The sequence below is a fragment of the Protobothrops mucrosquamatus genome, unplaced genomic scaffold, assembly GCF_001527695.2.
Source record: "Protobothrops mucrosquamatus isolate PMUCROS unplaced genomic scaffold, P.Mucros_1.0 scaffold2004, whole genome shotgun sequence".
NCBI lineage: Eukaryota > Metazoa > Chordata > Lepidosauria > Squamata > Viperidae > Protobothrops > Protobothrops mucrosquamatus.
This window is the reverse complement of record NW_015388118.1, coordinates 353,956-381,659: the sequence shown is the minus strand read 5'-3', so window position 1 is coordinate 381,659 and position 27,704 is coordinate 353,956. Positions and strand designations below refer to the sequence as shown.

The following is a 27,704-nucleotide window of genomic DNA, read 5'->3' as shown; positions in this document are numbered from 1 at the left end:
AAGGTTGAGAAACACTGGTCTATACATTAAGTTTCTCAGTGACCATTTTAAAAAATATATTAAAAAAAACCAGAATAGTAGTAACAATCACATCTAAAATTCTTCATTGGGTTTCCTCATCCACTACACTGTAGCACTGGAGTGGTCTTAGCATCCTTGCCTGGTCTGATACACCTTGGTTCAGGATTAGGTTCTGGCTCTCCAGATGAATTACAACTTCCCAGCAACTCAGCCAAGATGGCCAGCACTGAGAGATGTTGGAAATGGATGTTCGGCCACATCTGGGATAATTCAGCTTCCCTACTTCCATTGCAATACATGGCTGGGCTCGAATCAGGATCTGGCAGATTTTTAAGGTACAAATGGGTGGGTTAATAGCAGTATGTACTTAAAATATAACAAAAATTACCTTTTCATTTGCACTTTATTTAATAAATCCATGTGTTGGCCATCAATCTTTACAGTATACTCAATTTTAAGAAGGTAATTGTTTTGCCTATCCAACATGGATAGTTGTACAGCCATGTAAGAAAAGGTCAAAATCAGATAAAACAACTTGTTTCATAAACAAGGGGGAAAACAAACTGTTTAATTCTGCATGGTTACTCAGCATTGAATCACAGTGAACTTAATCAGTTATATTCCCAGTAAAGGCCTTTAAGACTTTCATTTTTTAACAAATGTTAACCACTATAATTGATATCCATAATGTAATTCAAAGAATAGGTATCCTTCCCCAACATACACACAAAACGTCTAGCAAAAAAATTCCCACATTTCAACTGTCAGTGAAAAAGTAGTTATCCTCAGAAATCCTTGATCAACTTCTTTGTAAGCTGTTTTTAAATATCTAACTACTAATGCAATTCTAATTTATTATTACTTACAGCATTTTGCTATCATACGTTTATTAATTCATTATAAATTATTCTAATTTCCTATTTGTCCCCTACAAGGTTTTTCACATGTCAAGAAAAAATATTTATGACTTACCATCCTGCCATCGTGTTCCTGTTGACCAACCAAAGATTTTGTAGTAGATATGAAAATGCTTAACTTTGGCTACACTGTGTTCTTATAATTATTTATTAATTATCAGTAAGAAATGAAAGCCAATACAATAATCAAAACTAAACAAAAATGCATCTTTTTCATCAGAGTCATTAAAAAAGCAATTACTTGAGAAAGAAACCATATTTCAGTGGATCATTTTTTTCAAGAGTGAATGTTGACGTTCCGGTATAAAAAGATTCTCCTGAGACTTCTACTATAACAGCATTGTGATCGCCACATTTTGTTTCCTGGATTGGAAAAACAAGATTAAAAAAATAAATCTGCTCATTAGTTCAGTAATACAATCTATAAGCTTTTGCAAATAACAAACATATGAGGAGACATACAGTATATACACAGAATGAAAAATTAAGTGATAATTAAAAACATATTCTCAACACTGGACAATTCTGAATGTTATGCGACCAGAACAGCATCAATATTTTTTCTTTAACTTCCTATTGTTTCATATTCTCTGAATGTTAAAAATTGTATTGGGCTGCACTGGGGAAAAAAATCCAAGTTGGGAATCTTGCACTGGTCCTTCAAAATCATTGCTCTTAATACTAGATAACTACTTCCTCCCCCTGAGGTATATTTTGAGTCCATTTCAATGCTACCCAAGGAAAAGCACTCTTTCAGTCAACTAATACCATATTTTCTAAAAAATAACATACACAAACTCCTCCCCATTCCTCAAAAGAAAAGTTTGGTATTTACCTTTATTGCTTTTCCAGTAAACAAGGAACCAGTTGAACTGCTTCTGAAGGTCCTGGTCTGGGTCAGCTGAATTAATCCTTTATGGTATTGTAAGGCAATGCGAGCAGTTACACCTGATCCTGTAGGACTTCGATCAACCTATTTTAGAAATATATGACCTGCTGTATTTTTGTTCATTGTTCCTTTATATAAATCATCAATTATATTCATATCTTTGCTTATTCATTTTCATCTTCACACTTTCCTTTGGAATTCACCGTTCCAATTAAATATGATGGCAATAATTATGTTTTGGGGGATAAAACATTCTAGAATAAGGCTGACTGGGCAAGAATAGACTGGCGGGCAGCTTCCTGTAAATAAACAGAGCAAACCCCACTCCCTCTAGTACTGAAGTTGTTATCTAGGTTGTTAGTGAAATGTCTGCACAATAACAATCAAGCTCAGAGAACACCAAGGACTCTGCCCTAAAATAATATTGACTTTAGCTTATTATGCAGTAGTAATATGAAGAGGTTTTGTGCCCAGAAAATTAGAATTCCGTCTTTATAAAGTCTGTGCAGAAGGAAGACATCAGTGACACTCTAGATCAGAGGTAGGCAACCTTGGCTCTTTTATGACTCGTGGACTTCAACTCCCAGAATTCCTGAGCCAGCTATTCTGGGAGTTGAAGTCCACAAGTCATAAAAGAGCCAAGGTTGCCTACCCCTGATCTAGATATTGCATGTCAACCCCAACCATCATGCTGGGTGGTTTTAGAAGTTGTAATTCAATATTTAAAGCTAGTGCATCATGCTCAAGGCCCTTAGCCTGCCAGATAATCCTGTCCAGCCTGTGCCTCATTCAACAGCAGCAGGAAAACCAGCTAGTAGTCCCAAAGGTGCTTTTTCACGTGGCAATTGGACTTTCTTTTTTCTCTTTGAAGACATTTCGCTTCTCATCCAAGAAGTTTCTTCAGCTCTGACTGGATGGAATGGAAGGATTCCAATCAGAGCTGAAGCTTCTTGGATGAGAAGCAAAAAGTCTTTAAAGAGAAAAAAGGAAGTCCAGTTGCCTCTTGAAAAAGGACCTTCGGGACAACCATGACCTGGATAACTGAGAATTTCCATAGACAGCTAGAAGTAGGGCAGCCACTGGTTGGTCCTAAACAGGTACTACAGTTCTTACACATAAGCTAAACAGGCTACACCACCTACTCTGTCTCAAGGGACCGCTGCAATTCACATGAAGGCAGGTGGGTTCACTGCAGGATCAAAGAGGAGCAGGCCTCCCCATTTATCTGCTGCCCATTGCCCTTCTGCAACTTTTTCCAAGCTTATTCTGCTGTTCAGTGCTGAGGCTCCGCACAACATTCCCTCCATTGGTTTTTGAACTTATCAGGTGGGAGTTGCACTTGGTTGGGGATCCCTGGCCTTTCCTTTAAAAGCAACTTGAAACTGATTAAACTTTCAGGAATTATAGTTTCTTACAAATGATTTTTTTTTCTTAGCATTTTCCCACTAGTCTACTTTTTTGGGGGATCAACCAAATATTGATCCATTGTTTGCGAAAAAAAAGCTTGACCAACTAGCTTGTTGTCTTAGCTTGACATCTTGAGCTGGCCCAAAGTCACCTAGCCAGCTTTTACCGGTATGTCTAAAGCAGGACTAGAACTCAGTCTCCTGGTGTCTAGCCTGGTGCCTTAACCAATACACCAAACAGGTTTTGGCAATACTTGACTAATTAAAACCAAAATTTGCCTTTCTTCTTTAAAGACATTGCCAATACAAGTTTTATTTCTTGGCAGAAATAAACTCAGGCATAGAATTCTTGGAAGATAAATTCTTATAATTAAGTTCAACTACACTGCTATTCAACCACAATCAAATCACGTATTTTATTGATTTTTTGGTTAAATGAAAAACATCACCAGGAACTGGCTGAAGTGAAGTGGTAAAAAGGTAGCTCTTTTTCACAGTACTGTTTTATAAAAGCTATGGCAATACACCTTTTTTTTAATGCATTCTTATACTAGACAGTTTTGTGTTTGGTACTCATTCTAGATTCCTGAAGGATCACAACTCTTCTCAGCAATATGTCCAATCTCACTTCCCATTTCATGGTAATTATCAGAGCCTTTTTTCAATAAATGTCATCCATGATAACAGACATCTATGATGTCTTTCTTGTTGTAACTTCTGGGTTGTTTTCTTGAAACCATGTGTTAGATTTTAAGCTAAAATTAAACTACTGAGACATTTATTCTCTTATAAGAGCTAGGACAAATAGATTTTTTAATGGATAAAGCAGACATTCAGATCTGGCTTTCCTGCCTTTCATATTGCAGATTCTACATATTCTCCCACTCTAGAAAGAGTCATGGTGGGTGCTTATAATTTCGCCCCTGCTATTTCAGGACTCCAATCGACAAAGATCCAGCTGAGGGCTATTCAACTAAGGACTACTTTTTAAAGGTAATAGCTCAGGATATTTCTTCATGCATGCTTTATTACCTGTGCATCTGCAAATACACATATATTACTTGTAGGTTCATCACTAAATTCATCTTTTCCATCTGTTAGTATAGTTCCATAAATGAAAGCCATCTCTTCAATAAGAGGGTGGTGAACTTTGAACTAGAAAAAACAAAATATTTTGGAGACTTTTATTAAAATATAACCAACGAAAGGATCTGACTGCTCCATTAGACCTGCACATAGTATCAATGTCCCTACTTTGACACGGATTTGAGTATTTCACTGCAATTTCTTAAATGAAAAACTAGTTGGAAATATTGTGAACCAGGTTTTACATTTGTATTAAAAAAAAGAAATCAGATATCAGAAGATTAATATAGCAACCATCTAGTCAGAAGACTGGAAGAGGAATTATAACTGAATATACCATAGTTCAGCTTTTGTTGGAACACTTTTAAATTTTGATCTATTACTCTATATAAGAAAAGCTCTGAAAGATTAAATCCAAAGCATCAAATCAAGCACTGCTCATGGGTGACTGATCAATACAAAAATTCGAAGAACTGAAGCTGATATGCCAATAGCAATCTTCTTCCAACATTCCCCAAGAGTTAGTAATTAAATAAGGTTATGATTCAGGCATCTAATAACTAATTCCTCAATTTACACTTGTTCCTATTTCCAACACTGCATTTATTCAGAATGGCCAGAGTATAGAAATCTGTTTGCAAAGCAAAGTTATTTGATATATTATTATTCTGGAAAAATTATTTCTGACTGCTGACAGTATTTTGAAAAGGTTAATTAGATTTTCCTTTCATTTCAAATAACTCACTGATCTGCAAAATGATGCATTTAGCTAGTAAATACAATACAATGTTAAATGTACCTGAGCCTTTACAGCTTTAGTTACTGCAGATGCTGCATCTACAAGATCCCTAATTTTTGAGGAACATACATCAAGGCCTAATTGTTCAGCACTGAGAAATGCATAGAAAGCACCCCCATAGCCAACATCAAGGAGGACTTTTCCATAGCCAGGAACATCAATGGTTATATCTGACGATCAGGTAAAAACAAAAAGGAAGGGAGACAAGAGATAAAAGTTATATCAATATCATCAGTGTTTATTAGTTTTATATTTATTTTGTTCAATAATGTATTCTTAAGGCAACTCCCTCAAAAGAATGTTAAAATCTGAAATCCAGATTCTTTATCTACCCTTACAACTAATGTCTGAAGATTCCCCAAATATAGTGATACTTCCTTCTTGTGTCGTTATCTTTTTCTGGTTTCAATCTTATTAGTGCCATTATTCAATCTTATTTATAGAGAAAATTACATTAGTGGCAGGATACTATATACTACTTTTAATTTGTTATTGAGATATAAGACTTTTCATCTTCAGAACTTCAAGATCAGAAAGTAAATAAAAATTACTGTGGTGATCTATAGGAACTACAATCAAATGACATAACTATAATCAAATGACACAACATACATGGGGTAACTGTGAGTGATTTGATTAATACACGGATTTACATGAATTTAAAAACAAAACGTACAGGCTCACTAAGGTAATCATGAGAAGCAGTGTAGTACAGAGAAGCATTCCTTCCATGAATCAAAGTTAAAGCCTAAGGAATAGCAGAAAAGAGGTTAATTACAATAGATTTACATTATCAATCACCAAAAGTATGCAGGTCAGAAAGCAAGTTTTCAATTTTCCAACTGAGCTATACCATTTTATATCAGATAAAATTCATATCTGTGACCAAATAATTATTAGATTAATTAAGGATGCCAACGTTTGAAATATTCTATTATTATATATTATTCTACTCTCAATGTTCAGTTCTTATGATTCTTTAGGGAAAAAACCCATAGGACCTATGTATAAAAACAGGGATGTCAAACTGGCGGCCCGCGGACGGGATACATCATGCGCAAGGCCATGCCCACCCCAGCTCTGCAAAGGCAAAAAAACGTCAAGATACATCACATGACGCGATCGAGTTTGACACCCGTGTATAAGAATAACTTATAAAGGTATTTATACTTGTGTTTCTTAAACCATTTTCCCTCAGGACTTTTTCTACCTTTTATAAATAATGGAGGACCCCAAAAGGCTTTTGTTAGTATAGGTTACATTTATTGATATTTATCTTTTAAAAATTAAAATTGATACATCTGATGCTATCATTTCTCTTGACAGTTTGATGGGATATTTGATATTGTATTATTTTTTTAACAAATGATGGCAAACCATTTTAACTGCAGATCCCTGAGAGGATTTTGGGAGACCTTCTGGGATCTTAGGACCACACTTAAGAAACACCGAATAGAAACCAAGAAACTGAATTTGACAAATTAGCTCAGTTCTAGTGATGGCAATATATACAGCTGGTAAATTGGGAAATATGACTAATATTTGGAACAATCAAGTTCTTTCTCTAGCTATTTTATACGCTACAGATTTTAAACACCACCTTTTCATTTTAGTTTAATGTCTGCTTTCTTCATAAAAAGGAAAAACAGTAATTTCTGTTGTCTGACTTGACCAATATAGCAAACCCAAACTCAAACCTTGGTCACTTCCCAGATAAAATATTGTTAACATATTCTAGATGGGCCTGCCCTTGAAAAGCATCCAGAATCTGCGAGTACAAAATGTGATGGTGCAGGAAGTTATGTGCACTCCAAGATCAGTATACATTACACCTCGTAAACTGCATTAGTTGCCAGTTTGCTTCTGGTTGCAAGGTGCTGGTTATTACCGATAAAGCCCGTTACATCTACCTGTCCCATCAGATCGGGCAGAAGGAATGTTTTCCATTCAATGGGACCCAGAAGAGCCTTTTCTGCTGTCCTGCCTTCTGGAACTGTATCCCTCATGAGGTTACATTGGCCCCAACTTTGTTGACCTTTGGAAGCCCCTGAAGACATGGCTGTGTCATCACGCCTGGGGATCCCAGGGACATGGGGAGCCTGCAAGATGGTTGCATTGTATTGTCTATAACAGGGCTTTTCAACCTTTTCACCCATTGTACCACTTTTAGGATATGGCAGTATCCGAGTACCACCAGTCGCCTAGCAAGGTGTCAAAAACTTGATGACCAAAAAAAAAAAAAAAAGGAAAAAGTGATAAATTACAGGTAGTCCTCGACTTACAACAGTTCACTTAGTGGCTGTTCGAAGTTACAATGGCACTGAAAAAAGTGCCCCCAAGCCACAGCCAAGCAAGACACCTGCCTGCCCGCCCAGTGGCGCTCTTCTTCCTCTCCGAGGTTTTCATTGTTGTGAGCATTTCTGTTGAGGATTGGCAGCATGGGTGGGGGGGGGGGGTTTGGTTTTTATTCGCCCCGTCTGCTAGGTGGTTGCAGCAGGTTTTGGTCNAGCTGCTGGTTCCCCCGCTCAGCCAGCCCGGACTCGGCGGGGGAGACACGGAAACCACCCGGGTGGTGCGCTGAATTGCGGAGCAGGAGACGTTCAAGGCCGCTGACGTTTCTGCAGACGGTTGCCCGGGGAAACCATGTTATTTTCCATCCGACGGTTGCTCAGGGGAGAAAACAATGCCGCAGCTCCTCCCGCCCCCCCATTTTCAACCTTTTCCCCTTCATCCTGAGGTCTGACTGGCGACCTGACAGGGCTGCAAGTGGCCCCTTTAAATGTTTTACAAGCCACCAATCAAAAACTCAAGAGACACCGTCTCTGCTGGCCCCAAGAGTTAGCAAAATTACGGCAATTACTTTTTCCCACGTTACCCCCAGTTCAGTTTCTCAGAACATGAAAAAAGAATCTGTTGGAACAGAAGAACCAACCCATTCTTGTTGGAGTGACTGAACAAATGCATAGAAGACGGGATTTCAGTAGCTGCGGCTTTTCTTAACTTTGCAAAATCTGAAACTATTGGTCTATACCAGTGTTTCTCAACCTTGACAATTTTAAGGCATGTGGACTTCAACTCCCAGAATTCCACAGCCAGCATTGCTGGCTGTGGAATTCTGGGAGTTGAAGTCCACATGCCTTAAAATTGTCAAGGTTGAGAAACACTGGTCTATACATTAAGTTTCTCAGTGACCATTTTAAAAAATATATTAAAAAAACCAGAATAGTAATAACAATCACATCTAAAATTCTTCATTGGGTTTCCTCATCCACTACACTGTAGCACTGGAGTGGTCTTAGCATCCTTGCCTGGTCTGATACACCTTGGTTCAGGGAGAGAGGTTCTGGCTCTCCAGATGAATTACAACTTCCCAGCAACTCAGCCAAGATGGCCAGCACTGAGAGATGTTGGAAATGGATGTTCGGCCACATCTGGGATAATTCAGCTTCCCTACTTCCATTGCAATACATGGCTGGGCTCGAATCAGGATCTGGCAGATTTTTAAGGTACAAATGGGTGGGTTAATAGCAGTATGTACTTAAAATATAACAAAAAATTACCTTTTCATTTGCACTTTATTTAATAAATCCATGTGTTGGCCATCAATCTTTACAGTATACTCAATTTTAAGAAGGTAATTGTTTTGCCTATCCAACATGGATAGTTGTACAGCCATGTAAGAAAAGGTCAAAATCAGATAAAACAACTTGTTTCATAAACAAGGGGGAAAACAAACTGTTTAATTCTGCATGGTTACTCAGCATTGAATCACAGTGAACTTAATCAGTTATATTCCCAGTAAAGGCCTTTAAGACTCATTTTTTAACAAATGTTAACCACTATAATTGATATCCATAATGTAATTCAAAGAATAGGTATCCTTCCCCCACATACACACAAAACGTCTAGCAAAAAAATTCCCACATTTCAACTGTCAGCGAAAAAGTAGTTATCTTCAGAAATCCTTGATCAACTTCTTTGTAAACTGTTTTTAAATATCTAACTACTAATGCAATTCTAATTTATTATTACTTACAGCATTTTGCTATCATACGTTTATTAATTCATTATAAATTATTCTAATTTCCTATTTGTCCCCTACAAGGTTTTTCAGATATCAAGAAAAAATATCTATGACTTACCATCCTGCCATCGTGTTCCTGTTGACCAACCAAAGATTTTGTAGTAGATATGAAAATGCTTAGCTTTGGCTACACTGTGTTCTTATAATTATTTATATTAATTATCAGTAAGAAATGAAGGCCAATACAATAATCAAAACTAAACAAAAATGCATCTTTTTCATCAGTCATTAAAAAAGCAATTACTTGAGAAAGAAACCATATTTCAGTGGATCATTTTTTTCAAGAGTGAATGTTGACGTTCCGGTATAAAAAGATTCTCCTGAGACTTCTACTATAACAGCATTGTGATCGCCACATTTTGTTTCCTGGATTGGAAAAACAAGTGTTTCAGATTAAAAAAATAAATCTGCTCATTAGTTCAGCAATACAATCTATAAGCTTTTGCAAATAACAAACATGTGAGGAGACATACAGTATATACCCAGAATGAAAAATTAAGTGATAATTAAAAACATATTCTCAACACTGGACAATTCCGAATGTTATGCAACCAGAACAGCATCAATATTTTTTCTTTAACTTCCTATTGTTTCATATTCTCTGAATGTTAAAAATTGTATTGGGCTGCACTGGGAAAAAAAATCCAAGTTGGGAATCTTGCACTGGTCCTTCAAAATCATTGCTCTTAATACTAGATAACTACTTCCTCCCCCTGAGGTATATTTTGAGTCCACTTCAATGCTACCCAAGGAAAAGCAACTCTTTCAGTCAACTAATACCATATTTTCTAAAAAATAACATACACAAACTCCTCCCCATTCCTCCCCATTCCTCCCCATTCCTCAAAAGAAAAATTTGGTATTTACCTTTATTGCTTTTCCAGTAAACAAGGAACCAGTTGAACTGCTTCTGAAGGTCCTGGTCTGGGTCAGCTGAATTAATCCTTTATGGTATTGTAAGGCAATGCGAGCAGTCACACCTGATCCTGTAGGACTTCGATCAACCTATTTTAGAAATATATGACCTGCTGTATTTTTGTTCATTGTTCCTTTATATAAATCAACAATTATATTCATATCTTTGCTTATTCACTTTCATCTTCACACTTTCCTTTGGAATTCACCATTCCAATTAAATATGATGGCAATAATTATGTTTTGGGGGATAAAACATTCTAGAATAAGGCTGACTGGGCAAGAATAGACTGGCGGGCAACTTCCTGTAAATAAACAGAGCAAACCCCACTCCCTCTAGTACTGAAGTTGTTATTTAGGTTGTTAATGAAATGTCTGCACAATAACAATCAAGCTCAGAGAAAACCAAGGACTCTGCCCTAAAATAATATTGGCTTTAGCTTATTATTCAGTAGTAATATGAAGAAGTTTTGTGCCCAGAAAATTAGAATTCCGTCTTTATAAAGTCTGTGCAGAAGGAAGACATCAGTGACACTCTAGATCAGGGGTAGGCAACCTTGGCTCTTTTATGACTCGTGGACTTCAACTCCCAGGACTGGCTCAGGAATTCTGGGAGTTGAAGTCCACGAGTCATAAAAGAGCCAAGGTTGCCTACCCCTGATCTAGATATTGCATGTCAACCCCAACCATCATGCTGGGTGGTTTTAGAAGTTGTAATTCAATATTTAAAGCTAGTGCATCATGCTCAAGGCCCTTAGCCCGCCAGATAATCCTGTCCAGCCTGTGCCTCATTCAACACCAGCAGGAAAACCAGCTAGTAGTCCCAAAGGTGCTTTTTCACGTGGCAATTGGACTTTCTTTTTTCTCTCTGAAGACATTTCGCTTCTCATCCAAGAAGTTTCTTCAGCTCTGACTGGATGGTAGGGAATGGAAGGATTCCAATCAGAGCTGAAGCTTCTTGGATGAGAAGCAAAAAGTCTTTAAAGAGAAAAAAGGAAGTCCAGGTGCCTCGTGAAAAAGCACCTTTGGGACAACCATGACCTGGATAACTGAGAATCTCCATAGACAGCTAGAAGTAGGGCAGCCACTGGTTGGTCCTAAACAGGTACTACAGTTCTTACACATAAGCTAAACAGGCTAGCTACACACCTACTCTGTCTCAAGGGACCGCTGCAATTCACATGAAGGCAGGTGGGTTCACTGCAGGATCAAAGAGGAGCAGGCCTCCCCATTTACCTGCTGCCCGTTGCCCTTCTGCAACTTTTTCCAAGCTTATTCTGCTGTTCAGTGCTGAGGCTCCGCACAACATTCCCTCCATTGGTTTTTGAACTTATCAGGTGGGAGTTGCACTTGGTTGGGGATCCCTGGCCTTTCCTTTAAAAGCAACTTGAAACTGATTAAATTTTCAGGAATTATAGTTTCTTACAAAGGATTTTTTTTTCTTAGCATTTTCCCACTAGTCTACTTTTTTTTTGGATCAACCAAATATTGATCCATTGTTTGCGAAAAAAAAGCTTGACCAACTAGCTTGTTGTCTTAGCCTGACATCTTGAGCTGGCCCAAAGTCACCTAGCCAGCTTTTACCGGTATGTCTAAAGCAGGACTAGAACTCAAGTCTCCTGGTGTCTAGCCTGGTGCCTTAACCAATACACCAAACAGGTTTTGGCAATACTTGACTAATTAAAACCAAAATTTGCCTTTCTTCTTTAAAGACATTGCCAATACAAGTTTTATTTCTTGGCAGAAATAAACTCAGGCATAGAATTCTTGGAAGATAAATTCTTATAATTAGGTTCAACTACACTGCTATTCAACCACAATCAAATCACGTATTTTATTGATTTTTTGGTTAAATGAAAAACATCACCAGGAACTGGCTGAAGTGAAGTGGTAAAAAGGTAGCTCTTTTTCACAGTACTGTTTTATAAAAACTATGGCAATACACCTTTTTTTTAAATGCATCCTTACACTAGACAGTTTTGTGTTTGGTACTCATTCTAGAATCCTAAAGGATCACAACTCTTCTCGGCAGTATGTCCAATCTCACTTCCCATTTCATGGTAATTATCAGAGCCTTTTTTCAATAAATGTCATCCATGATAACAGACATCTATGATGTCTTTCTTGTTGTAACTTCTGGGTTGTTTTCTTGAAGCCATGTGTTAGATTTTAAGCTAAAATTAAACTACTGAGACATTTATTCTCTTATAAGAGCTAGGACAAAGATTTTTTAATGGATAAAGCAGACATTCAGATCTGGCTTTCCTGCCTTTCATATTGCAGATTCTACATATTCTCCCACTCTAGGAACTAGAGTCATGGTGGGTGCTTATAATTTCACTCCTGCTATTTCAGGACTCCGATCGACAAAGATCCAGCTGAGGGCTATTCAACTAAGGACTACTTTTTAAAGATAATAGCTCAGGATATTTCTTCATGCATGCTTTATTACCTGTGCATCTGCAAATACACATATATTACTTGTAGGTTCATCACTAAATTCATCTTTCCCATCTGTCAGTATAGTTCCATAAATGAAAGCCATCTCTTCAATGAGAGGGTGGTGAACTTTGAACTAGAAAAAACAAAATATTTTAGAGACTTTTATTAAAATATAACCAACAAAAGGATCTGACTGCTCCATTAGACCTGCACATAGTATCAATGTCCCTACTCCGACACGGATTTGAGTATTTCACTGCAATTTCTTAAATGAAAAACTAGTTGGAAATATTGTGAACCAGGTTTTACATTTGTATTAAAAAAAAAGAAATCAGATATCAGAAGATTAATATAGCAACCATCTAGTCAGAAGACTGGAAGAGGAATTATAACTGAATATACCATAGTTCAGCTTTTGTTGGAACACTTTTAAATTTTGATCTATTACTCTATATAAGAAAAGCTCTGAAAGATTAAATCCAAAGCCATCAAATCAAGCACTGCTCATGGGTGACTGATCGATACAAAAATTCAAAGAACTGAAGTTGATATGCCAATAGCAATCTTCTTCCAACATTCCCCAAGAGTTAGTAATTAAATAAGGTTATGATTCAGGCATCTAATAACTAATTCCCCAATTTACACTTGTTCCTATTTCCAACACTGCATTTATTCAGAATGGCCAGAGTATAGAAATCTGTTTTTAAAGCAAAGTTATTTTATATATTATTATTCTGGAAAAATTATTTCTGACTGCTGACAGTATTTTGAAAAGGTTAATTAGATTTTCCTTTCATTTCAAATAACTCACTGATCTGCAAAATGATGCATTCAGCTAGTAAATACAATACAATCTTAAATGTACCTGAGCCTTTACAGCTTCAGTTACTGCAGATGCCGCATCTACAAGATCCCTAATTTTTGAGGAACACACATCAAGGCCTAATTGTTCAGCACTGAGAAATGCATAGAAAGCACCCCCATAGCCAACATCAAGGAGGACTTTTCCATAGCCAGGAACATCAATGGTTATATCTGATGATCAGGTAAAAACAAAAAGGAAGGGAGACAAGAGATAATAGTTATATAAATATCATCAGTGTTTATTAGTTTTATATTTATTTTGTTCAATAATGTATTCTTAAGGCAACTCCCTCAAAAGAGTGTTAAAATCTGAAATCCAGATTCCTTATCTACCCTTACAACTAATGTCTGAAGATTCCCCAAATATAGTGATACTTCCTTCTTGTGTCGTTATCTTTTTCTGGTTTCAATCTTATTAGTGCCATTATTCAATCTTATTTATAGAGAAAATTACATTGGTGGCAGGATACTATATACTACTTTTAATTTGTTACTGAGATATAAGACGTTTCATCTTCAGAACTTCAAGATCAGAAAGTAAATAAAAATTACTGTGGGGATCTATAGGAACTACAATCAAATGACATAACTATAATCAAATGACACAACATCCATGGGGTAACTGTGAGTGATTTAATACACGGATTTACATGAATTTAAAAACAAAACGTACAGGCTCACTAAGGTAATCATGAGAAGCAGTGTAGTACAGAGAAGCATTCCTTCCATGAATCAAAGTTAAAGCCTAAGGAATAGCAGAAAAGAGGTTAATTACAATAGATTTACATTATCAATCACCAAAAGCATGCAGGTCAGAAAGCAAGTTTTCAATTTTTCAACTGAGCTATACCATTTTATATCAGATAAAATTCATATCTGTGACCAAATAATTATTGGATTAATTAAGGATGCCAACGTTTGAAATATTCTATTATTATATATTATTCTACTCTCAATGTTCAGCTCTTATGATTCTTTAGGGAAAAAAACCCATAGGACCTATGTATAAAAACAGGGATGTCAAACTGGTAGCCCACGGGCGGGATACATCATGCGCAAGGCCATGCCCACCCCAGCTCTGCAAAGGCAAAAAAACGTCAAGATACATCACGTGACACGATCGAGTTTGACACCCGTGTATAAGAATAACTTATAAAGGCATTTATACTTGTGTTTCTTAAACCATTTTCCCTCAGGACTTTTTCTACCTTTTATAAATAATGGAGGACCCCAAAAGGCTTTTGTTAGTATAGGTTACATTTATTGATATTTATCTTTTAAAAATTAAAACTGATACATCTGATGCTATCATTTCTCTTGACAGTTTGATGGGATATTTGATATTGTATTATTTTTTTAACAAATGATGGCAAACAATTTTAACTACAGATCCTTGAGAGGATTTTGAGAGACCCTCTGGGATCTTAGGACCACACTTAAGAAACATCGAATAGAAACCAAGAAACTGAATTTGACAAATTAGCTCAGTTCTAGTGATGGCAATATATACAGCTAGTAAATTGGGAAAGATGACTAATATTTGGAACAATCAAGTTCTTTCTCTGGCTATTTTATACGCTACAGATTTTAAACACCACCTTTTCATTTGAGTTTAATGTCTGCTTTCTTCATAAAAAGGAAAAACAGATTTCTGTTGTCTGACTTGACCAATATAGCAAACCCAAACTCAAACCCTGGTCACTTCCCAGATAAAATATTGTTAACAAATTCTAGATGGGCCTGCCCTTGAAAAGCATCCAGAATCTGCAAGTACAAAATGTGATGGTGCAGGAAGTTATGTGCACTCCAAGATCAGTATACATTACACCTCAGCTTCGTAAACTGCATTAGTTGCCAGTTTGCTTCTGGTTGCAAGGTGCTGGTTATTACCGATAAAGCCCGTTACATCTACCTGTCCCATCAGATCGGGCAGAAGGGACGTTTTCCATTCAATGGGACCCAGAAGAGCCTTTTCTGCTGTTCTGCCTTCTGGAACTGTATCCCTCATGAGGTTACATTGGCCCTAACTTTGTTGACCTTTGGAAGCCCCTGAAGACATGGCTGTGTCATCACGCCTGGGGATCCCAGGGACATGGGGAGCCTGCACGATGGTTGCATTGTATTGTCTATAAACTGTTAAGGCAGTGGTTCTCAACCTTTTTAATGCCGCGACCCCAACCGGTCGTAAGTCGAGGACTAAACCGGTCGTAAGTTGAGGACTAAACCGGTCGTAAGTTGAGGACTTTCCCTGCCCGGGAGCGCCGCGCATGCGTGGTTCCACCCCCTGCGCCGGCTGAGGCGTAGCTGGCAAGCAGGCCGACCACCAGCTGGCCCAGCCCAAGGGAGGTAAGGCACCCGCCGGAAAAGGGGGAAAAATGGCGGACAAAAAAAATAGCAGCCTTCCTTGGCGACCCCAGTGAAATGGTCGATCGACCCCAAATGGGGTCCCGACCCACAGGTTGAGAACCACTGTGTTAAGCTGACACATTCCTTCGCTTTTATATTTTAATTTATACAAGTGTATCTTTGCTGTTTTAACTTGTGAGCTGCCTAGAGTCACATGAGATGGACAGCTACATAATCTTAAATACATCACACCCTTAAAGGATAAATTAAGGATAAAAAGTTAAATTAACATTGCTCAGGCATCTCCCACACCTGTGGACTCCCAATTCCCGAGAATTCCCGAGCCAACTTGGCTACTGCCTAGAATGCTGGGAGCTGAAGTCCATCTACTTCTGGAAGTTGCCCTGATGGGAAAACGGGCTTAAGTCCAAGAGCTGGTCAGAGTAGCACCATCGCATCCCTACCGGTAGCCGCGGCGAAGGCAGGCACGCTGTGGAAACGAACGCGGCTTCCACTGCGCTGCCCGTCCCAGGACGCAAAAGCCTTGACGGGCCCGCAGGGGCAGTGAATGGTGACGGCGGTCTCGCCGGGGGAAGGCGAGGGCTGGCAGAGGCCGTAGTCGAGGGCAAAGCGGCCCAGGCAAAGGACGGCGTGGCCGCACATGGAGCTCGCTCCCTCGTTGTGCATGAAGAGGGCTCCGAGGGCGGCTTCGGGCAGCTCGCTGGGCACCACCACGGCGCCGTACATGTCGCGGTGTCCGCGGGGTTCGTGCATCAGCAGCCGCCTTACAGCGTCCAGCTCCGGGGAGTCCAGCAGGCGACGCCGCCGACTCAGGAGAGGCAGCTCAGGCCCGGGTTCCAGCAGGCCCAGCCCGCCAGGCACCACCACCCGGAGCGGCTCCCCTCCCGCGTGCATCTCCACCGTACGGATGGTCGGGCTGCCTGGCTCGCGCGGGGGCAGCCAATCACCGCGATCGCCCGCGGACATTTTGAACGGCTTTTCTTAACCGCGACAGCGACTGATCGTCTCTTTAGATAATGCCACGCCCCATCCCGAGGCCCGCCCACCGACGCATCACGAATGGGCGTCATTAGAATGAGAACGGCAAACCCTCTGCTCCAGTGTTTCTCAACCTTGACAATTTTAAGGCATGTGGACTTCAACTCCCAGAATTCCACAGCCAGCAATGCTGGCTGTGGAATTCTGGGAGTTGAAGTCCACATGCCTTAAAATTGTCAAGGTTGAGAAACACTGCATGAGTCTGCTCGGTTACGTAGCTGGGGAATTTTGGGAGTTTTAACTCCAGGCATCTTAAAAGTTGCTGAACGCGAACGGGCTAGTGATCCAAGATTATAAATCTCCCTTTCCAAAAAAACTACTGCAATCCTTTTTGCTCGATCCCAGCCTTGGTCAAACCATTGTTCTTTATATAGTTATAATTCAAATGTTAGCTATTTAATTAAAAATACGTTCACATTTTCTTTAAAACTGCACTGGTTTTCATCACCCAGGTTTATGGATATTGCACCAAAGCAGGATAATGGAGAAGCAAGCCCATATCTTAAGGCAGATGTGCAGTTGCGGCTTTGATCTGTTGCCAGTATTGTCACACTGTTTCCTGGTGCAGGAGCAGATAACACATAACATCCTTCTCTTTGGACTTTCAACCCATTGCAAATGCGCCTTGGAATCCCCAAAAGGTTGTTCCAGCCAGTCCTTTCCTGCTTGGTTACTGTTCTCTGCTGGTTGGGAGTTGATATTTTGTTTTTATAATCTAGTTAGTTGATCTAACAAGTTAATGAACTATTGTCAACTATAGATGCTCATGATGCAATCACTTCCTAGTGCCCCCTATAGGCACTCATTTGGCTAGGTAAAGTATGCTCGCTTAGCTTCCCAGTGTTATTCCTTAATCCTGTGGATAAAATTATATTGTTATATTATGTTGGAATTGATTTAGATAGTTCCCAGTAATTTTGTTTTATACAATTATTTTGTGTCAAGCCAACAGGGGGAATTAAGTTCCTGTTTAGCAATCATAAAGATGTTATGTAATTCTGATATAAGTCACTCTGCATATGCATGCTTAAAAATTTATAATTGGCCTAAAAACCATTTTTCACGAAGCATAAACCATAAAAAGCCAGTGTATCTAAGTGTCCCAAAAGCGCAGCACACCTTCCGAATGTACATTTATATTTAAAAAACCTAATTCTTGTTGCATGTCTAATAACAAAGGTCCTTTATAAATCACATAAATGGGAAATTTTTTATAATATTATAATAAAAGATCTGACTGATATGACAACATATGGCAACAAAAGCTACATCTTTCTGATATCCATCCATAATTCCTAGCTGCTGGCATAGATTGTCGGGGAATATAAATTAGATAGACATAGATAGACTACACTTGAATAGATAGACTAGACTCAATTAGATTAATAGATTAGACTAGGCTAGACTAGTTTACAAACTCTTTCAAATATTCTTACTTCACCAGGGTAAATTTTACAGATAAAGAGAAAATTGGCTGAAGTTGATTTTCCAGATGTTTCATATATTTAAGGGAGTGCGTCTTTATTATTTCTAGCTCTACGGGCAAAAAGACTTCTGCATCTTGGCTCGGCATTTCCGTCCTCCAGGATTAAGTTCCCTCCTGCGCAGGAAGTGAACATCGTCACATGACCTGGGAGGCGGAACACAAATAATAGCTTGTGGGTTTGGCTTCCCCACCTACTTAAGGGCAAGCAGACAATCGAATCGGCGAGGGGTTGCGGCATCTGGTCGGCAGCTGATTGGCTGGATATTTGAGTGCTGTCAAATTCCCGAATCCTTGTCGTACTTCCGTCGCGACCGGACTGGAGTAAGATGGGTGAGTTTGAGTTGCGGAGACGGTCTCGCTCTGGTTGTGGCCAGTGTTAATGTCGCCTGTAGCCCCACGGGCCAGGCTTGAACGCCACTCACTTCCTCAGTTGAAAGATGGCAGGGTTGGATCCCGAGCATCCTCCTAGTATCCCTGGAGAAAGTCGCCTGATAGAAAAGGGTCGATTGCGCGACCAGATAGTAGAGCGATGTTTTGCATAATTTTATGGTGCTGCTAACTTTCTCTCAAGTTTTGTCATTATTCCAGGGCCGCTTGTAGATTTCTTTTTTCTTTTTTCTGATCTTTAGAATAGGATTCTATTATCAGTACGCTGTATACCCGAACATTATGTGAGTTTAGGACAGGGGTTCTCAACCTTGGCAACTTTAAGACTTGTGGACTTCAACTCCCAGAATTCCTCAGCCAGCTTTGCTGGCTGAGGAATTCTGGGAGTTGAAGTCCACAAGTCTTAAAGTTGCCAAGGTTGAGAACCCCTGGTTTAGGATAAGGTAATAAAATAAGAAAATGCATAGATTCCATCATGGTACTCCCTTTTTGCAACATCAAGCAAAATCTAGACAAAGGGTAAGAAATAATAAGCCAAAAAGGCTTATTAAGGAAATTAAGGAAAATAAATATTAATCTATGTCACAATACCAGTCTATATTCGCAAACCATCCTTGCTTCCACTGCATCCAGCACTGCTTCATGCATTCTTTTTGTTCTTTAAACAACAACATATATTACCCACTACTTTTTGCAAAATTTGCACATCTTAAAACTTCTCTATTCATTCTTTAATCTTTGATAAGCATTTCACCATAAGAAATACATCTGCTTTTCTATTTATTTTTTTTGCAATTCATTTACATGTATAATGTGCAGTTGTTTACTATCTTTTCTTTCAAACATTAATTTTAAGATCCATATATCTCATTGCACTGGCTCCCAGTAGATTTCTGGCTGAATTCAAGGCTGATTGTCACCCTTCATGAGGCCAAGTTACATGTGACACTGTCTTTTCAGATGGTTTCTGTCTATCCCATCAGGTAGACCAGAATGGGCATACTCCTTGTCCTATCAGTGAAGCAGTGTCATTTGATAGGCAATAGGAACTTTGCCTTCTTTGTTCTGTTGCTTGTCTTAAGAACAATCTTCCCCTGAGATATAGACAGACAGCCCCACCTCAATTTGCCTTCTGGAAGACTATGAAGACCTGGCTTTTCCCCTAGGAACTGAGATCAGGGTGTTCATAGAAGTTTGGTGTGGGGTAATTGTGTTCTTTGATTGAGCCTGTTGCATTCTAGCCAAAATCTACAAATATTGTATTGTTCTTGTTAGCAGATAATGCAGCATATAGCACAGGATCAACCAAATATGTTAACCTAGTCCAGGGGTAGGCAACCTTGGCTCTTTTATGACTCGTGGACTTCAACTCCCAGAATTCCTGAGCCAGCCATGCTGAGGGGAAAGGGAGAGGATTCCAAACTGAGCTATGCTGGCTCAGGAATTCTGGGAGTTGATTTACTAAAATCATTACTGTATATGAAAGCCTTGCAATGACCAACACTATGAGTGCAATTTATGTGGAGCTATGTAGTAATGATTATGGTATATGGAAAATTGCATAAAATCAGATGAGATTTTATAGATAAAACATAAAAGTCAAGAATTATACACTCTTTTTTGTGTAAGTTGTAGATATTCAGCCAGACTGCCTTGGACTTTATTGTGGAAGAACAGTGGAAATTATAAATGGAACTGAAATTCATGGTGATTGTGGTGTAAGTTATAATTTTTCTGAATATTTAAAACAAGGGTGTGTTGCATTTTATAACTGTTATTGGACATAACTAGGTGAAAGGTTGTGCTGAATGTTTACATGAATTGTTTTTATGTAAATAATCAAATAGAAAGGAAAGCTAGACAAACATTTTTAAATAATTAAGTAAAGGCTTTATAAAATAGATTGTGATAAAACTTTCCAGGTATGTCCCAGAGGACAAAGAAGTGATGCCTATAAAATTTGCCGCGAATGTATAGGATCCCCAGAACGCTATGATTGGCTTTATCTTGGCTTTATGGCAATGCTACCTCTCATTCTGCATTGGTTCTTCATTGAATGGTATTCAGGGAAAAAGAGGTAAATATTTATTAAAATAAAATAAGGTTTTAGCTTAATAATATTTAACTTTAAAATACAGTAACTTCTCAACTGAATATATAAAAATGTTATTTATAAAGAGATAACATATCTGTACCATTTGTCCTCTTGGATTTTAGCCTCTATTTAATTCTTGTTAATTTTAATCATTTTTACATTTATACTTTTATTATAATGTAAACTGCTCAGAGTTGATTAGACAGTGAGATGGGTGGCATATACATTAAATAATAAATACATCTCACCATCTCCTGAAATATAAATTCAATACTGAAATAAAAATATAAAGACATTTTTAGTTCAGCTCACTTGCTAGCTGCAGTTTTCTTGGCAACAGTTCTGAAGTAGTTTGCACAAGTACTTCCGCAACAGTGCAGAAATAGTATGTATTGGCTTTTTCCAGGTTTTTTTCAACTTTTCACTCTAGCCTACAATCCTGAGAATCCCTAACAGGTTCCCATCCAAATTCTAGCCTGGCCTAATTCAGCTTAGTTTCCAAGCCCAGACCAGGTGTCTCTTGTTCTCCCACCTGCTGGTACTATTATTTTAACCCATGAACTTACCCAAATCTATAGGCAGGCCTCGATTTATAACCAGTCGCTTAGTGACCGTTCAAAATTACAATGGACCTCTTTGGTGGTGCCTGTCACCCAGTTGTGAAGATTTAATGGCTGTCCCCCCCCCCCCCAATCTGTTGGTGCTCAGCAACAAGCCCAGATTTACAGCCATTTGCAGTGTCCCCTGGTCACGTGACCTTGTTTTACAATGGTTTGCTGAAAACAAGGGTTTATTTTCAGTTTTCGGCAAACTTGGTCCCATAGGGAACTATTGGTTCACTTAATGACCATAGCATTTGCTTAAACACTGCAAAAAAGGTTGTAAAATCAGGCTGGTCATGTGAGTGATGATTTACAACTATTATTACTTATGGCTGTGATGTAATAACCTGTAGTTATTTTTATATGCATGTATTTATATGATGGAAGGTCACATTTGTTTATTTAAAACATTTATATAGCCACCAATCTTCTATTGATCTCTGGACATTAAAAGCTCTGATTTTTTTTTAAATATTGAGAGATTTTTCAAAAGTTAACTCATTCTCCAAAGTTCTCTACGATAAAACAAATAAATCTGGAAAGTCAAGGCACCTCCTTCAGATGGAGAATAAGCTCTTGGATTCTGCCTGCTGTCATATTGAAGGTTTTGCAACACTCCCTAAGAGTGATAAGAGAATTAATGTTTTATGGCACTCAGCTCTTTTATTTCAAGTACTTATTTTATCTTTTCTCAACAGTTCCAGTGCGCTTTTCCAGCACATCACTGCTTTAATTGAATGCAGCGTGGCTGCAATTGTTACCCTGCTTGTAAGTGACCCCATAGGCTCCCTGCACATCCGTTCATGCAAAGTGATGATGCTTTCTGACTGGTATACCATGCTTTACAATCCAAGCCCTGATTACGTTACCACCATTCACTGTACCCACGAAGCTGTCTATCCTCTGTGAGTGTATACTTGTAACCTCCGTACTGATCTGATACTTTGAACAAAAGACCTTTTCATGTAACATGTAAAATAATTTAATTTTAATGGTCTATAGCAGAAGCAAGTTTTTTGGGGTTAAGTAAAATGGCATTGGTTGGTAAGTTATTGTCACTACTATAGTTGATTTGCAGTGTAATAGCTGGTGGCCAGAGGAACAAATATAGGGCTGTTTTTATTCTAAAAAACTGCAATTATGAGCAATATATTACATATCTTTTGTTGTAGTATTTTTGTTTAACAAAATTGGCACCCATCCTTGAGACTTCTCCCCCAATGGCTGTTGTAGAGTGAGAGCTTTCTCTTACCCATGATCTGCTGTCTTTGCCAGAGCTGGGTTTTTTTTGGCAGCCTTGCCCCCTGAATTTGATGGAGGCATTTAAGAAGAAGCCAACACAATGCTGGGCTGCATTAACAGAGGGATAGAATCAAGATCACGTGCAGTATTAATACCACTTTACAATGCCTTGGTAAGGCCACACTTGGAATACTGCATCCAGTTTTGGTCACCACGATGTAAAAAAGATGTTGAGACTCTAGAAAGAGTACAGAGAAGAGCAACAAAGATGATTAGGGGACTGGAGGGTAAATCATATAAGGAACGGCTGCTGGAATTGGGTATGTCTAGTTTAACGAAGAGAAGGATGAGGGAGGACATGATAGCAGTGTTCCAATATCTCAGGGGTTGCCACAAAGAAGAGGGAGTCAAGCTATTTTCCAAAGCACCTGAAGGCAGGATAAGAAGCAACGGATGGAAACTAACCAAGGAGAGAAGCAACCTAGAACTAAGGAGAAACTTCCTGACAGTTAGAACAATTAACCAGTGAAACAACCTGCCTCTAGAAGCGGTGAAACGAGGTTGTGACCTTCAAAAATTCTTCTCTGACCTGTCGGTAAACAGGCTTTACCACATCCCAAAGGACGGACTCGTCCCCCAACCTGAGCTACTGGAGGTTCCAGGGAAGGTTGAAATAATAATAATAATAATAATAATAATAATAATAATAATAATAATAATAATAATAATAATAATAATAATATATTATTATTATAAGACCCCGGATGACTTTTGGACCACTGTGGACCCACCCAAGAGGGGGAATCTTGAAGATTGCAACGCCTTGCAAGTGGGCAGCTGAAAAGTCAAGGGCCTCTTACACTTCTTCCTTTCTCATAAGCAAGCCAAGACTTTTAATTTTTACTTTCTGAACTTTTGCTTTTTATTTTTAAATGTTAATTGACTGGCTAAAGGCTGATTTATTTCAACCACTGTTGGAGTCTTTCTATTTTCTTTTTTGTTCTCCTGAAAGGGAAGGAATGTGGTAGCGGGCTTTTAGGACAGACTGGTTGTCTTCTTGCCACAATTTGAGAAGAAGTTGTCAGGGATTTTGTTACGCAACTGTTAGTTCTAGGAATTTTAGGTCACAGTGTGCTAATTTTGACAATCCTCTCTTTCAGCTACACCATTGTATTCATATACTACGCATTCTGTTTAGTGTTTATGATGATGCTTCGTCCACTGCTGGTAAAGAAGATTGCTTGTGGGCTGGGAAAGTCAGATAGATTTAAGAGCATTTATGCAGCTCTTTACTTCTTCCCAATTCTGACTGTGCTTCAGGCTGTTGGAGGTGGCTTGCTCTGTAAGTTGTTTTCTATTCCCTTTTGTACGAAACACACAGCCTAGGATGGAAGTGGCAGGATATAAATATCTTGTTTAGAAAAAAAATAGACTTGAGTTCACACAGGGTTTCCGCCACAAATTAAATCTAAACCAAACAAATCATTGAATGTTTACACATTTACCACAATGTGTAAAGTGGGTGACACTCATAAAATGTATAGTAAATGTGAATGTAAATCTGTTACTGGTAGGTAGATTCTGAGTTTCACTGCATCCTAAAAACATGGAGAAAGTTTTTACAGAAATTAGAACTTATCTTCTTAAATCAGAGGATAGGAATGCAATGCATCACATGAGGACTGTTTGTTTGAGTGCCTTACTTAGACTATAACAGAATATAATGTCTGATATATTTTTACTAAGGGCAGTTTCACTAAATCTGGATTTCCTCTTGAATGTAGTATTTTGAAAAGCCATGGTGGCGCAGTGGTTAGAATGCAGTACTGCAGACTACGTCTGCTGACTGCCGGCTGCTAGCAGTTTGGCAGTTCGAATCTCACCGGCTCAAGGTTGACTCAGCCTTCCATCCTTCCGAGGTCGGTAAAATGAGGACCCAGATTGTTGGGGGCAATAGGTTGACTGTAAACCGCTTAGAGTGAGGACTGTGAAGCGGTATATAAGTCTAAGTGCTATTGCTATTGAAAACTAATTGTTTATCTATCTGTTCTGCTTAACCAATATGATGTAACTGTGTATAACACATTCTCTTTTCCTTCCAGACTATGCTTTCCCATATATCATCATTGTACTGTCTCTTGTTACCCTGGTTGTCTATCTATCTGCTTCTGAAGTAGAGGTAAGTAAATCACTGCAACTAGCAAAATTATTAACGGTCAATAGGCTATGAAGTTCTGGGGGGTGATTGGTTCAGTATCCTATAGGCACTATCTGAGAAGAAATGAATTATTGAATCTGCTGGAGCTATTGAACAGAAATTCTCTTTCTCTCCAGTTGTCAGGATTTTCATGAAGCTGCTGGATACCTTGCCCTGCCAGCATTGACTAGGAAAAAATCTGCTACTAGAGCAAAGAGTTTAAAGAAGCCTTTAAAATTTAAACAGTTTTCAAGAATGTAATCTCTTAGCCCGCTATGCTAAGTAAGATTGTGCATTCAGACACAATCTTCCATCAAAATTCCTAAATGAATAAAAGGTTAAAACTTTTTGCCGACTTTCCTCCTTTAGAGATTCTAATTGATCAGTTTACATACCTGTACCCTGGCTTCCTGCAGAATCAAGATATTGCTTTGGGAGTATTACTGAGATGCGGTTTGTTATCAGAATGAAAAAGATATTCCAAAACAATTCCTGAATCTCACATTCCATTTATACATATAAGTAGATTACTATAAAAATAGAAACTAATGGAAACATTTTATCTTCTATTTTCAAGACTTTCAAAGATCTGCTTGTCAGGAAGAAAAGGCTTATCGTTCTGTTTAGCCATTGGCTGTTGCATGCCTACGGAATTATCTCCATTTCCAAGCTGAGCAACATTTACCAGGACTTGCCTTTGCTGGCCTTGGTGCCTGCACCAGCTCTTTTTTATTTGCTAACTGCAAAATACACTGAGCCATCCAGGATATTATCTGAGGGAGCAAATGGACGTTAATTATAATTAATAACAGTCTGGGTAAGTAGCATATCCAAGATCCAGCCTTCTTGGATCTAGCTGTCCTTACCTTAGTTGGTTAGTTTGCTATGGATCAACTTTCAAGTAAAGCTTTTCTTTTTTTGAGGCTCAAAAGTGGTCAAACTCTGTACTAACTGGAAGGCAAATGTTCTAAACAATGTGTGGGTACCCAGTGTGTGTAATGCCTTAAGAATCTTATCAGCTGTGGAAGCCAAGGACCCCATTGATAGCAGTTAAGTCTCTAGGCTTGTCCTGTATATATGTTTTACATTTGTCTGTTATGTATGAATAATTTGTACAGTATACTTGAAAACAGTATTATTTATTGATTTCACAGCACAGTATTTTCTCACATCTTTGAATGTATATTCATAGAAGAATAAAAGATTCAGTTTTCTAGCTTCAGTTTATAAAGTGTAGTCTGTTTTGACCTAGAGAAAAAAAATTGACAGAACACTTTTATCTGAACAAGCATTTATATGAGATAGAAATTATGTAGCAGCAGCATTTGCTCTGCATTAAAAAAAAATTGTGAAACATTTCAGGTTTGGAAGTGCCAATGAAACATCCACCCCTCTTTTATGAAAAACACTTTGGCAGAATTTTCATTTAAAAAGGAACATTAGAATTCAGTTATGGATTGCAAACAAATGCCTGCTCTTTTTAAAAGTTTTTTTTTCTCCAGGCTGGGGGCTAGATAGCTTATGTGGTTCTCCCTTTTAGTAGTGAATAACCAGATATGCCAGTTATGTTTTATATTATGTAGTGTGTTATTTTATTTGTAACAATGTATTTTTAATTTTGTGAAGCTGCTAAGAGTTCTGAATTTGGGCAGCCTATAAATATGACAAATGAAAGAATAAATAAAGCATCTATTTGAAAAGGCTGTTTCTTTAAAAATGTATCATGGGTTGTAGCTCCTTCATCTGAGACTCAGTCAGCACATTCTTTTCACAATTAAATCCACAAGCAGTTTTACTCAGTTTTTTTTTAAAAAAAACCCCATTAAATACAATAAACAGGAAAGAGACTATTGTCTGCCACCACTGAAGATTGCTTTCAACTATAAAAAATGTTTTTAAAAAGATTAATAGATCATGGAAGTCCACACAGATTCTAGGTATGTATGTGGAAATGGTAATTTACTGATTTTAGGTTATCTAATGGTTAAAGCAGTTTATCTCTTATCTGTTTTTCCTTCTTTTTAAATAAACTCTTTATAGCTTAAAATATGATTGGCTTCCTGTAAGAAACTTTAAGATCCATATTTCAGAAATACAACTGAGTATCTAGTACAGACTTTAAGTTAAATATATTGCTCTAAGGCAGATGTAAGTAAGGATTTTGAGGGGTACCTTTGATTTGTGGGGGGGAAAGCTAAGCAGAGTTCGACTAATTAGTATTTGGAAGGAAGACATCAGAAAATCCCAGAGCTATTGAGTAAACTAGGAAGTTAAAAAAATCCCAGGGAAATTATTTCTACAGTGCTATTCAGAAAACTGCATAAATAAAATTGCCCAGAAGTTGAAGGCATCATTATCTTTAAGAACTGCAATAGCTGAAGCAACAAGTTATAAATAGAACCCAGCTTTTTCATGTAAGTAAGAGGTCTTTTTTTCATTCTATTATACTTTTTGATTGCATTTCTTACTTTAAAATTCCTTCAGATTCAGAAGAAACTCTGCAAAGCCACAAAGCAACCATTTATGCAGTTCTTGGGATTTCCAGAGTTTATATTAGAGAAACTGTGTTGAAAACAGCTTAATCCTTAATAAGGATTTTATCTTTTTTCTTCTGCTAGAGATGAAAAAAATAGAGTTTTATTGGATAGGTCAGTGATGGCGAACCTTTTAGAGACTGAGTGCCCAAACTGCAACCCAAAACCCACTTATGCATCGTCGAGTGCCGGGTGGGTGTGGCCAATTGGGTGGGCATGGCCCATTGGGTGGGCGTGGCTGCGGTGGTAACGGCAGACTGGATGGGACTAAAAAGTTCAATCAATCAATTCCAACTTTGCAAGATCTTTTTTTTCCCCGCGAGAAGTTGAAAT

General features: G+C 38.2%; 2 protein-coding genes across 3 annotated transcripts; one reads left to right on the top strand and one right to left on the bottom strand.

The window, feature by feature from the left end:
* Positions 1–428: 428 nt before the first annotated feature.
* On the bottom strand, positions 429–16,756 carry L3HYPDH (trans-L-3-hydroxyproline dehydratase). The gene is made up of 5 exons (XM_029285648.1): positions 16,234–16,756; positions 13,425–13,594; positions 12,570–12,692; positions 1,774–1,911; positions 429–1,301 (listed from the first exon to the last, which is right to left on the bottom strand). Exons 1-5 carry the CDS (start codon positions 16,754–16,756, stop codon positions 1,176–1,178), a joined length of 1,080 nt encoding a protein of 359 aa, XP_029141481.1. The 3' UTR covers positions 429–1,175.
* Positions 16,757–18,613: 1,857 nt separating this feature from the next.
* Positions 18,614–25,643, top strand: JKAMP (JNK1/MAPK8 associated membrane protein). 2 transcript variants are annotated; one of them, XM_015823826.2, is made up of 7 exons: positions 18,614–18,644; positions 20,331–20,419; positions 20,624–20,778; positions 22,097–22,303; positions 23,801–23,982; positions 24,743–24,819; positions 25,415–25,643. In XM_015823826.2, exons 1-7 carry the CDS (start codon positions 18,641–18,643, stop codon positions 25,631–25,633), a joined length of 933 nt encoding a protein of 310 aa, XP_015679312.1. In that variant the 5' UTR covers positions 18,614–18,640; the 3' UTR covers positions 25,634–25,643. The 2 variants fall into 2 exon arrangements, with proteins under 2 accessions (XP_015679312.1, XP_015679311.1); XM_015823825.1 differs by having other exon boundaries at positions 18,634–18,644; positions 20,337–20,419.
* The last annotated feature ends 2,061 nt before the right edge of the window (positions 25,644–27,704 follow it).

Excerpts from the sequence above, each read along its gene's own strand:
- L3HYPDH (XM_029285648.1), bottom strand. The coding sequence starts at position 16,756 with ATGTCCGCGGGCGATCGCGGTGATTGGCTGCCCCCGCGCGAGCCAGGC. Across the intron at positions 13,595-16,233 it reads TGCCTTCGCCGCGGCTACCG|ATATAACCATTGATGTTCCT; the intron begins GTAGGGATGCGA and ends CCTGATCATCAG. Across the intron at positions 1,912-12,569 it reads GTGTATTTGCAGATGCACAG|GTTGATCGAAGTCCTACAGG; the intron begins GTAATAAAGCAT and ends TTTCTAAAATAG.
- JKAMP (XM_015823826.2), top strand. Across the intron at positions 20,420-20,623 it reads AAATTCATGGTGATTGTGGT|GTATGTCCCAGAGGACAAAG; the intron begins GTAAGTTATAAT and ends AAAACTTTCCAG. Across the intron at positions 24,820-25,414 it reads TATCTGCTTCTGAAGTAGAG|ACTTTCAAAGATCTGCTTGT; the intron begins GTAAGTAAATCA and ends TCTATTTTCAAG.